Raw genomic sequence first — 11,766 nt, 5'->3', positions numbered from 1 at the left:
CAGCAGGAAAGGATGCTCACTAAGAGAGGATGGCCTCTCCAAGCTGGGTTTGAGGAGCACCACGCAGTGCAGAAGAATAGGCATCTTCCCCAAGGCACCAAGGTATCTCAGGGACATGCGCCCTAAGATATCTTGGGAGCCAATGAACCTTGAAAAAATGTGTGTCATGAAGCTTTTTCCCTCCTGGCCTCCATGTGAGGCATTTGAGTAAAACTGGTAAAGCCTAGTTATCATTGACGTGACTGTGAACTCAGGTTAACGTCAGTGAAAGAAGTGCCGACTGAAAAAGGCAACATTTTCGTCTATCCTCCAGCCCAGCTGTCCTCCTTAGAGCTTTGGTCAGGATGGTTTGAGAAAAATAGTTTAGCATTTACATGAAACCATTGCCTTCCAGATGCTATGTTTGGGACTTCTATACAGTCTCTTGATTCTTTTCTACCAAATTCTGTTTCAAGGGTAAAAACAGATTCACTCCTAGCAAAAGGCGTGTGTGAGTGTGTGTATTTCTGTTGGAAGTGTTTGAGATTTAACCAGTTTCTCTGGGATGTTTCCCCTAAGATTAAATTCCCTTTCCCTCCTTTTACTTTAGCAGCTGGCATGTTCTCTGTTGTTCTAACTGTTCTCCCTCTTTTTCCCTTCCTGTTTTGCTCCATGATTTCAAATACAGAGGAGAAGCCCAGAATAAAGTAAGTATGAGGGGAAGGGAGTTTCAAAACCCTGGGATTAGTTTTCTGATCTAGCAGAAGCCCTTAAATTGTCTATTAGGCAAATGGCCACTAGAAGCCTTTATCCAGCCCTCCCTTATGCAACATCCAGCTATTCCTGCATGCCTGTCCAGGATGCCCGCTTCTGCCAGAGGATGCCTTAGCAGTAGTTACTGGCCAGGGTCTTAAGACGAGTTCCTGATAGAGTCAGAGGACTCGTGAACTGTCCAAGATACAGTGATCCCACAGTACCCCAAGATACAAGTGGCTCAAAAGTAAATCCTTTGTGAGAGGCCATGGCTGGGAAACTACCCATCCATCCAGGACTGCTGATGGTAGGAAGGATGGCAAATGCTGGGCTGGGCTGACTTCAGCTTAACTGAGGTTTCCTATGGACCTTCTGGCTCTGGGTCTCAGGACCTTCCCTTCCCACGCTGCCAGCTGCCCAGAATGGAGCGTGTAGCTGACTGCCTTGCAGACCAATGTCTTTTCGTGTGGTAGGGAATGACCATAGGGTTTGGAAATGAAAAGGGTTTTTTAGGGGTAACTCCCTGCCCTGCATGACCTTCCATGAAGGACAATGGCCCTTAGTGCTGGTCTGGAGTAGTTTTCCATTGACTTGCTGTTTCACCCCTCTGTGTATCTGTCAACATTTCTCCTTGTCAGCATCGTTCCTGAAGGCAGGGCAGGTCAGGACGTCCTATTTAAAAAGCTGCCTGTTCTTTAAGATGAAAATCCTTTTTTGTTTGTTTGTTTTTGTTTTGTTTTCTTTTGTTTTTGACTCTCTGCAGACTAACTGCTCCTAAAATACCAGAGGGTGAGAAAGTAGACTTTGATGTAAGTATTTCTGAGACTGGCTGTTTTTGTCTGTCTGTACCTGAGCCATACACACATGAACCCACTTAACTCCTCCTGTCCTGGATATTCCTGAGGATAAAGTCAAGGACAAAAGTATGGATGCTTTGCTGCCTGTTTTCAGTGAAAGGCTACTCTCTGCTCCCTGATACTCTCTGGATGCATTAGTTGATAATGTGATTAAGCTAAAATCCTGTATTTCTTCTTCTTATCTTTGAATCTTTGAAGTCAATATATGAAGAAAGGAGAAAGTAAGTGTTTTAGGACATCTCAGATGCCCTGTGCCATTGTTGTAAATGGTTTGAAAGTTGCAGGCTGAAATAAAGCAGGCCTATACACATCTGTTGCTGAGAAACACTACCTAAAATGACAACAGAATTTTAACAATAAACAGAGATCCAAACACCTTCCTAGAAAGTTGAAAAATGAAGAAACTCTGGTGTTGAAAATCTCCACAGAAATATCTGCTTTGCCCAAAAATGCAGGAACATTTTCTAGGTAAGATTCATATCCCAAAGCAAAGAGAAGGCAGCTAAGTATAATGCAAAGAGGAAGTAGCTAAGCAAAGCCAGGAATAAAATATGGTGTAGGGGAATGGGAGATGTGGATTCTGTTCCCTTCTGGGCTCCTGACTGTCACCTAGATGAGTCTCTGACTGTCTCTGGCCTGCATCAACAGCCATTTAAGCTAATCCCATAGAATTCCATGGATATCTGCAGACAATTTCTGCTTTTGTTTCTCCGTGTAGGGTGCTGGGGATGTCCAGTGCATGTTCGTAGAGCAATATGGCATTACTTAATGCATTTTCCTGCTCTTCTAGGACATCCAAAAGAAAAGGCAGAACAAAGACCTGATTGAACTGCAGGCCTTGATTGACAGCCACTTTGAAGCCAGGAGAAAGGAAGAGGAAGAGCTGGTTGCCCTCAAGGAGAGGATTGTGAGTCCTTGTACTGCCATTTCCCTGTACTAGATTGAGAAATCCTCTGTAGATGAGAAGTTGAATCCATTAGTCCACTGTCAGACTTTGGCAGAAAGCTGTATTGGTGTGTACAGAAGTGACTGCTCAAGTCACCACCAAATGGCTTCTTCCCACATCTGTCCCCTCTCTCAGCCTCTTGTTTTACACCTGGGAATTGCACAAGAGACCCTTCTGCATGTTCTGCCAAGGCAGTAGGTAGCTCACTCTCCATGAACCAAACTGTTGGCGGTGGGGCATAATACTGGATTTAGATAAAGGCACAACGATGACTCGTTGCCTCTGTCACTGCTTCTTTCAGGAGAAGCGCAGAGCTGAAAGAGCAGAACAACAGAGAATCCGGGCTGAGAAGGAGAAGGAGCGTCAGGCAAGGCTTGCGGTAAGTGTTTTTTTATCTCTCTCCTTCTCATAGCATCAAACTGGAGGACCTCTCTAGAGACAGAAAAAACCTACAGGTTCTGCCTGTCACTGTCTGAAGAAGAAATGACCATCCCCTTAAAGCAAGGACAGGAAACAGGAGTTGCCAATTCTCATCAACATGCTTCTCTGATCCCATTCTCTGCAGTGACACTGGCTGCTGGGGAAGCTGTGAGTCTCCCCTAGAGTAACCTGCTTCTGTGTGTCATACTCCACAGGAGGAAAAGGCACGCAGAGAGGAAGAAGATGCCAAGAGAAAAGCTGAGGATGATCTCAAGAAGAAGAAGGCTCTGTCCTCCATGGGTGCCACATACAGCAGCTATCTGGCTAAGGTAAAAAACACAGGGTTGACTGGGAACAATTTTTATTACAAGTTGAGAGAACAGCTCAACTTTCCTTCTTCTGGATGCCTAGCAGTTTGTCTTATATGCTCTGTCACTGAAATCGCTTAATTCAGACTGAATTTCTGCAGTCTGATGTTAATTGATGTTCTGAAAATAGGCTGATCAGAAAAGAGGGAAGAAGCAAACAGCTAGAGAGACAAAGAAGAAGGTCCTGGCAGAGAGGCGCAAGCCACTGAACATCGACCACCTTAATGAAGACAAGCTGAGGTAACATGCTTATCCTAACTTACTGAATGTAATAGACTGAAATTTGGTCTTATTGTCCTGGAATCTTCTCTAAAAAAAAAAGGTAGAGGAGAGGGCCTTCCTTGAAATTCGTCGTGGAACAATGTTAAGTTGTGCCCTTCCTTGATCTGGAGAATGGAGGGGAAATAGGGATGTGGGGAACTATTGAAATGGTTTGGTAGCCATCTAGCCATGCTCCTGGCCTAGCTCCATTTAATTAGGATTAGTCATTTGTGGGACTAGGAACAACTTTAACCCCAGTTGTGAGATTAGTTGAACAAACCTACAGATCGGAATCTGTAACATTCTTGGCGGTGAGTTAGAGCTGCTAAGGTATGGGTACAGATCTCCATGGAGGCTGAAGGCTTGGGAGCTGAGTGCTCTGGTGCAGAGCAGTCATCAGATGATAGTCTGGGCTCTACGCATTGGAGTTTACACATGATTGAAAGATGAGGTTGGCTCACCTCAGCCCTGAAACAGACGAGATGATTGCACAATGGCAGCTGTTCTGCTAATCTGAGTGGCCTTCAGAGTCCTCTTCCCTTCTCATCTGATTCCCCTGGACTCTCTTCTCTCATTAAAAGTTAGGGGAAAAATTAAATCTGTAGGAAATACATTAGTGTGTGACACATGCAAGAGTGCAAGTCTAAAAGGTTCTTGGGTGAGAATGTGAGCAAAATGTGACCTTGAAAGAGGTGAGTAGCTTTCAGAGGACAGAAAGGGTTTGCAGGAAGATGTATGAACTGCATTATAAAAAACATAAAAGTCTTATTACTAGCGATGTGAAAACCGTAGAAAATGTATGATGTGATGTGTTTCTCCCATCTTCCTTTCCCCATAAATGCACAGGGACAAGGCTAAGGAACTGTGGGACTGGTTATACCAGCTGGAGACCGAGAAGTATGACTTTACAGAGCAGATAAAGAGGAAAAAATACGAGGTGAGTTGGGACGCCATTTTGCTAGTGACACTGGGTCCAAAATGTAAAAATCCCTGTGACTCCTCTGGCAGAAGCCATGTGGTGACATCATTTGGGTCTCCAATGCCCTTTTGCAATATTTAAGCAGCAAGGCACCTGAAACTGCATTCCCCTAACATACATACCTGGACTGGATTTCACATTTTAGGCTGAAATTGAATAGGCCACTCTCAAGGTTTTCAGTGCCCCACAGAAAGGCAACCCCAATGGAAAACGGACTCCCCACCCTCTGCCCAAACATATCTTGTTAATTCTTGTTTATCTATAGGTAACTGTGGCCTGAAAATTCAGTAACTCTCAATTAACTCATCTCCACTGCAAACTAATATTTTTAAACCCATCTTTGATTTCACACTTGAACGTTGTAAGTTTTATTCCCATCCCAGGCAGATTCCTTGTGGACTGAGCTCTCTGGAGTCACTGAAAACTGTCTCCAGGCAGGAGCATCTGACTGAAGTGTCATATGGTAGCAGAAAGTGGATGTATTTCCTTCACAAACAGTCACAGGACAGTGCTGCACTCACCTATGTCAGATTTCAGTGGCTGAGAAATCCTACCGGATCTCTCTCCGTCTTGCGCTCTTTTTAATTCCCAATCACACAGACACATGCTGACAGGAAATGAGCAACACCAATTTAACTATCTCAATCTCTCTTAGATTTTAACAATGCGTTGCAGGCTGCAGGAGCTTTCCAAGTTGTAAGTACAATGAACTTGCCTGTGTAACAGCAGCAGCAAAGGCTACCAAATGCATGAGCCTGCCGCATGGTCAGGTGCCAGACAGAAACTGGCACTTGGCTTCAAGTGCAGAGAGAAAAGAGACAAATGGATCTTGTGTTTCTCCTTTCACTTCCTTTTTCTCTCCCCTTCCATTCTTTGAAAAGAGATGAAGTGATAATTTAGGAAAAGACTCAGGGTCCAGCAGGGAGGTGGCTAAAGAACTGAGCACACAACCCACTCACACCATATCTAAAATGATTCCCTATCCAAACCTCTGGTATGATGTGCATGGGGAAGTCACCCCATGCAGAAGCTTAGAGATGCATGTGTAATAGCTTGGACTTAACAGAAAAGAATGGTACAGGATTTGGAAAGATGCTCCACCTTCTGGACCCATGCTTATCCAGACCCAAAACATTGGAGAGGGCTAGCTTAAGGATAACAGGTCAACTGGATGTGGAACACCAGGAATTAAGGCAGTGCCAGGGGAGACATGCATGCTATGGTAATGAAACCTCTGCATAAACAAAGAGATGGGTGGCTGATGATGAAAAGCAAGGAGACAAAGTACAAAGAATGAGCAAAGTAGAAGGAAATTGCACAGCGGAGATGGGAGAAGAAAAGTGGAAGAACAAAGGGAAAATGACAGCAGAAGAAAAAAATAAGGAGAAAGGCTAATTGAAAACAGGAAAGGCAATGAAGGACACACAAGCAAGGATGCAAGGGAGAGACAAAGGAAGGAACTGGGACACGCAGGAGTGGAGCTGTTCTTTAGCTCTAGTGTCTGTTGCCCGTTGATGCTTCATTGGAGAGTGAGTGTTATAGTCATTATCACAAGGTTATCAGTGAAGGTAAGTCTTAAGTCCTTGGGTCAAACTGAAGACAGCTGGTTCTCCGCCACACTTGGGAAAAATACTCAGTTGCAAAAAATAATTTAAACCGCTGCTGCAGATATTAAAACTTCCATGAGTAAGTACAAAAGCAGGTGATCTGCTGATGTTTTCCTCCCTTGTGTTGTCCTGTTCCTGCTAATGTTTCAGTCTCTTATTTTGTTTCTGTTTGCCATGGAAAGACAACATCCAGAAAATACCAGTTGTTGGGCCCACTTGAATGTTTGACTTTTTTTTTTTTCTTGTTTCACACACGGGGAATGTCAAGTGCCACTTTAAATATTCAAATATTGGGTCATCAGTTCTCTTCACTGCAGAGCCAGTGGAGAACTTTGAATTACACCAAAAGCAGAAGCAAAACATATGTCTTGGCAAGTGCATTTTTCCACCCCAGGAAAACCAGGTAGAACCTTGACTCAGTTCAAGTAAGAAGGTGAAGGCAGCAAAAGAGGGCTCTCTATCAGAGCCTAGTTCTTGTAAGCTTTTCCAGTACCTCAGCTGGAAGAGTCCCAGATTTCGGTAGTGAGTCCAGGGCTATGGGCCAGGACTGAGGTGCTAAGTCAGGCCATAAGGTGCTCATCCTGTGCAAGGTAGGTGTTTGCTTTCCCATGCATCAGGCTGAAATATTTATTTACCCATGGCTAAAGTAAAGAGATGCTCCATCTTGTAGGACAGACTTTCTAGTGGCTTGCAGTCATCAACAGAGCTTGGGAAGGTGTTCAGAGCCCCAACTCCAATGTTTGCCTCTGTGGTTGCTCAGGCTCTCCTTGAATATTTTCTTTTTCAGTCCCTTTAAAAGTTGTCTTCTCTTATTAGATGAGTGGCTGGGAAGGTGGTGACTGCTGCAAGCTCTTCACCTCCTGCTCTCCCAGCCAACAAAAGTACTCCAGCAGAATGTGTGATCCATCTTCCATTCTTGAGGTCCCCATCCAAAGTCCACCGAAGTTCTTTGAGCTTATACACTTCCGAATCTGTAGGAGTAGGGGAAGAGTGAGAAGGTGAGGTTGAAAGATACAGGTGTATGGGGCCATGCAAGGGCTTTCCAGCTAGCCAGGGTGACATTCATTCTGGTTCACTTGCCTGCAGTTTGACATGTGAGTTCATAGGAGATTAATTTGTATACATAGGAACTCTTCTAATAAGGGTTATAAAATTCTAGCTCTTCTCTCCCTTGACATATGAAATCGGCTTGCTAAGGAGCAACATTTCTCTCCTTCAAGCAAAGGTGAGCTTTTATTTCAAAGGAAGTATTAATCCCTACCACAGGCACCTGCTTCCAGGACTTCAGCAGGTAAAACTCCCCTCTCTGTGAGGGAACAAGGTTTCTTTATCTCTAAAAACCCTGGTCATATATGTTGTTTGCAGATTGTCACCCTCAGGAACCGGATCGATCAGGCTCAGAAGCAGTAAGTACCTATATCCCCTTCCTAGCTCCTGGCTTGGGGATATCTTCTCAGTGTTCAAAGTAGCAGCTTCAGCCTCAACACCAACATTTTCTTGTTGCAATGAAATGAGGCTAGAGATGGAGGGGCAACTCCCATCCTGCCTCACATTGAGAAAATGAAGGGGAAACTGAAGTGAATGTAACAGCTAACAAGAAAAAATCATGTTTCTTCACACCATGTCAGCAAAATTTCCATCTGCTTATTGCCGGGGTTTTCAAACACCTGACTGAGGTGCTTTGAATACTTGAAGGAATACAACCGTTGTTTACGAAGGGTAAACAAGTGGTTGCTAGGATTATAAGGAATGGTGTGTAACAAGACTAACATCATGGAATTACTGCTGTAAGTTCTTTTCACTCATCATCTCTCTCCTACTTTCCTTCCCCACAAGACTTCTATTTCATTAGATTTTTTGAGTCTTACATCTTTAACTATTCTAGGTGTTTACAGTGAAGTTATGAGACACCAGGGCTAGACAAAGCCTGGAGGCTAGGACATGTAGAAAATCTAACAGACACAGAGAAGGAACTGCAGGGAAGCAAGGGAGGAGAGCTCTGTAGCGGTGGGATTTGACCTTCACTGTGCTTCTGTATGTTCATTGCAAAGTCATGCCAGGAATGAAGTGGTGGTCTTTGGTGACATCTTTGGATGATGGCAGTGACCAGACGCTGTTTTCCCACTTCCCAAGCCACCCTGCCTTATCAGATGAATGTAACACTGGGGGCTCAGTTGTGTGTAGATGCCAAACAAGGCTTGACCTTCCCGTGATATTTTCTGTACAGAGCTGTAGGCTGATAAACCTCAGCAGAATGTGCAGCTGTAGAAGGATGCCATGGTTTGTCTGGGTGTTGCTACTCTTGTGAGGGGCACTACCACACCACCCACAACAGGCGGTACCATTACTGCATGCTTGTTCCCCCAAAAGACATGATACTCTCTCAGGACATCATTTGAAAAGGTTGCACGGAGAAGCCCACAGCTCATGAGATTTCTGTGTGCTTAAATTTCTATCCACACTAGACTGTATCATTCTGAAGCAATGTCTGCTAATGTGTTATACAAGGATCAAATGATCCTTTTGCTTCGGACTTTATTAAGTCTCCTTAAGCACACTCTAAAGGTTAGGCATAACATCAAACATCACAGGCGCTTGTGGAGATAAAAGGACTCTGCCTTCACTTGAGGAGCTATGCAGTTCCTATACTGGGTTTTGAACCTGTGGAGAGGCTGGCAAAAGGGACACTGAGATGAATTTAAGATAAGCAGAAAACTCTCTGCTCTCACTCACATAAAAGGTCAATTTTTCGAACAGACCAAGTCTAACTTGGTCAAAAGGTAAAGTATCCACTGTATGTATGTCTGTGTCACCGTGCTACACCCTTCCGTAAATATGGCTAGTGCTCTTGAACAAATCCATGGGGCAGCACCACAAAAATCTCCCCAGATGTATCCTCCACATTTTTTTCTGCTCCCTGGAAGAACCAGTGGTTCTGAAGAAGGCAAGGCCTGTTGATAGCAAGGCCCCACCACCTTGTGCTTGGCCCCCAACCCCATGCTCTGCCATTTCAAAGAGCTGCCCCCAGTTTGCATGTGCTTTGGTTCAAGAAGCAGCCTCATCATCCTGTGTGTGAGATGGAAAGGTTTGGTGGTATGCTGAGCCCCAAAAGCCAACGTGCTGCCTATGGGAGCCGGTGCAGAATCTAACCCGACTAACTTCATGCCTGGCCCCTCTCTGACTCCAGGTGTGCCCGCTTCTCAGTCAGAAGGTAAGTGGCTTGCATGTAGGATTGTCCTTCTGTGTGTAAGAGGATACTCTTTGGAGAGAGTTTGCCTCAGGTGCTTTGCGTGGGGAGTGTAGCTGGAGTGCTCCCACACACACCACAAGCAAGATGGGGATACTGATATGAGGGGAGCCCTAAAAAGTTGTTTGCTGTTTTGGAGGCTCTCAGTCTCATGATATAAGGAAGAAGCGACTCTGCCTTTGCTAGAGCAAAGCAATTCTTAGTTGTGTTTAAATTATTGCTCAGCTTTTTGCCTCCACTACTAGAAAACTACAGCATCTGGGATTTGACCAGAGCTCCCTGATAATGAGGAAATTTTCTCCAGAAACAGCTCTAAATCCTAAAATCCAGATCATAACAGATTTGAATTTAGGAAACATCAACTCTGTGGCTGGATAGGCCTGTCATTTAGTTTTGAGAGCACCTGGACTTCTGTCCTGATAATGCAGGAATCTGAAGGGTCCACCTCTTTCAGGCACGCACATCCTGGCCTTTCACTAAGAGCCTGAGGAGGAATCTCTTTCCACAATATCGACACTATTTTTCTCAGGATGTGCTCTACGGCAGGTGTGCCCAACATAGAATAAGTGAAAGCAGCTCGATCCTAATCTGAGAGTCAGAAATATGCAGTGGTCACAGAGCCCCACCACCTCCATCATGTTGACATATTCTTCTTTCCTTTTGTATTGCAGCAGCAAGAAGGCAGGAGCCAAGGGCAAGGTTGGCGGGCGCTGGAAGTAAAGAACCAAGCAGTATGGCCCTTAGTGGCATGCCGAAACCCTACTGGTGTCCTCTTTCTTCCTTCACCAATCACTCGTGTTCCCATGCCTCAATGATAACAAAAATCGCAAAATCAGCCTGGGTTGGCTATTGCTGCTGCTTTCATTCTTTTTCTTCCTGGAGGGGTCTGGCAGCTTCCTCAGTCAAAAGGAAGCAGGTTCCCTGTGAAGCTGAGATGATTGCTGAGCATGTCCTCTATCCTCCTGATACCAGCCCTATCCTGTCCTGTAGATTGCTGTGTACAAATCTCTGGATTTTGTAAATAAAGCGCAACCAGTAGCTACTCCAATGACAGCTCTCTGGAATGGTGTTTCGTACTTTATTTAATGGCATCCCATTTTGCAAGGATTTGGGACTTGGTCCAAACCCTTATTGAATATCATTTGATCCACGTCTACACCTGTGAATAAGGCTCAGTATCAACAAAGACCCAGGATCACAGGCCTGTTTTACAGCCACCATACAAGCAGATAACAAAAGCCGACTCTGTTCTGAGGGAGCTCACAATCTGGATGCCAAATGTAGTTGAAGTTGACTTAAAAGTTTGCGTGATGAAGGGAATCAAATAATCAGGAACAAAGGAACAAATCCATAGAAGTGATAGTTTTCAACACACAGCATTTCCTAAATGCAGACAAGTCACAGAACAATATAGAGAATGATTCATTCAAATATTACATTAAAATGTTTATTGAGGCAGTTAACCTACATATAATATTAAAGCCCAATACTGAAGTGTGAATTACTTGGTAATTCAGTGTAGATGTCAAAACACAAATGGCTGTTACTAAATTTGGGATGTGAACTGTTCTGTAGGGCCTGTTGTCTTTGCCAACCCTTGAAATGCCCTGTTGGAGGGAAGCCCTCCAGGGATGGTGGTTCTCACCAATGTTTCCAAACTTCTGGCTGTTTCTGGTGCCTGCATTCACACTCGCTCTCTGTTAGCACATGCTGTGACATCATAGATTCCTAAGAGTGATTTAATCTTTCACTAGATCAGGTTGCACAAAGCCCCATCCAACCAGACCTTGAACAATTCCAGCGTGATGGGGCATCCACAGCTTCTCTGGGCAACATGATCCAGCATCCCACCACCCTCACTGTAAAAGGGTTCTTCCTTATGTCCAGTCTAAACCCACTCTCTTTCAGCTTAAGGTGTTGCCCCTTGCCCTGTCACAACAGGCCTCAGTAAAAAGGCCGTCTGTCTTCCTTTTAGCCACCCACCTCACATATTGAAAGGCTGCAATATGGTCTCCCCAGAGCCCTCTTTTCTCCAGGCTGAACAACCCCAGCTCTCGCCACCTTTCCTCACAGGGGAGGTGCCCCCGCTCTCCCACCATTTTCCTGGCCCTCTAGACCCGCGCTAACAGGCCCATACCTGTCTTGTGCTGGGGACCCCCGAGCTGGACACAGCACCCCCGCTGGGGTCTCACCAGAGCAGAACAGAGGAGGAGAATCACCTCCCTCCTGTAACGATGAGGCAAAGACCGCGTGTACATTGCCAAGGCTACAAATTCCCCCTAAGGTGCCGTTTTTCAGGCGCTTCCCCTGCCCCTTGGCCTTGCGGCTCCTCTGGGGAACCTTCCCCTG

General features: G+C 45.1%; 1 protein-coding gene across 1 annotated transcript in view; it reads left to right on the top strand.

Moving 5' to 3' along the window:
- The window catches only part of TNNT3 (troponin T type 3 (skeletal, fast)), a gene marked incomplete at its 5' end in the record, with an annotated part of 19,541 nt that extends 9,075 nt beyond the window's left edge, over positions 1-10,466 (top strand). Inside the window, 9 exons of the mRNA XM_010296851.1 lie at positions 668-686; positions 1,496-1,541; positions 2,380-2,496; positions 2,837-2,914; positions 3,171-3,284; positions 3,454-3,563; positions 4,431-4,521; positions 5,219-5,259; positions 10,089-10,466. Coding sequence (XP_010295153.1) covers positions 668-686; positions 1,496-1,541; positions 2,380-2,496; positions 2,837-2,914; positions 3,171-3,284; positions 3,454-3,563; positions 4,431-4,521; positions 5,219-5,259; positions 10,089-10,137 — 665 coding nt within the window. The remainder of the gene's footprint in view (positions 1-667; positions 687-1,495; positions 1,542-2,379; positions 2,497-2,836; positions 2,915-3,170; positions 3,285-3,453; positions 3,564-4,430; positions 4,522-5,218; positions 5,260-10,088) is intronic.
- Between the last annotated feature and the right edge of the window lie 1,300 nt (positions 10,467-11,766).

The sequence above is a fragment of the Phaethon lepturus genome, unplaced genomic scaffold, assembly GCF_000687285.1.
Source record: "Phaethon lepturus isolate BGI_N335 unplaced genomic scaffold, ASM68728v1 scaffold24651, whole genome shotgun sequence".
In the NCBI taxonomy this organism is placed as follows: Eukaryota; Metazoa; Chordata; class Aves; order Phaethontiformes; family Phaethontidae; genus Phaethon; species Phaethon lepturus.
Note: the sequence above shows the minus strand (reverse complement) of the source record. Positions and strands in the feature narration are given on the sequence as shown.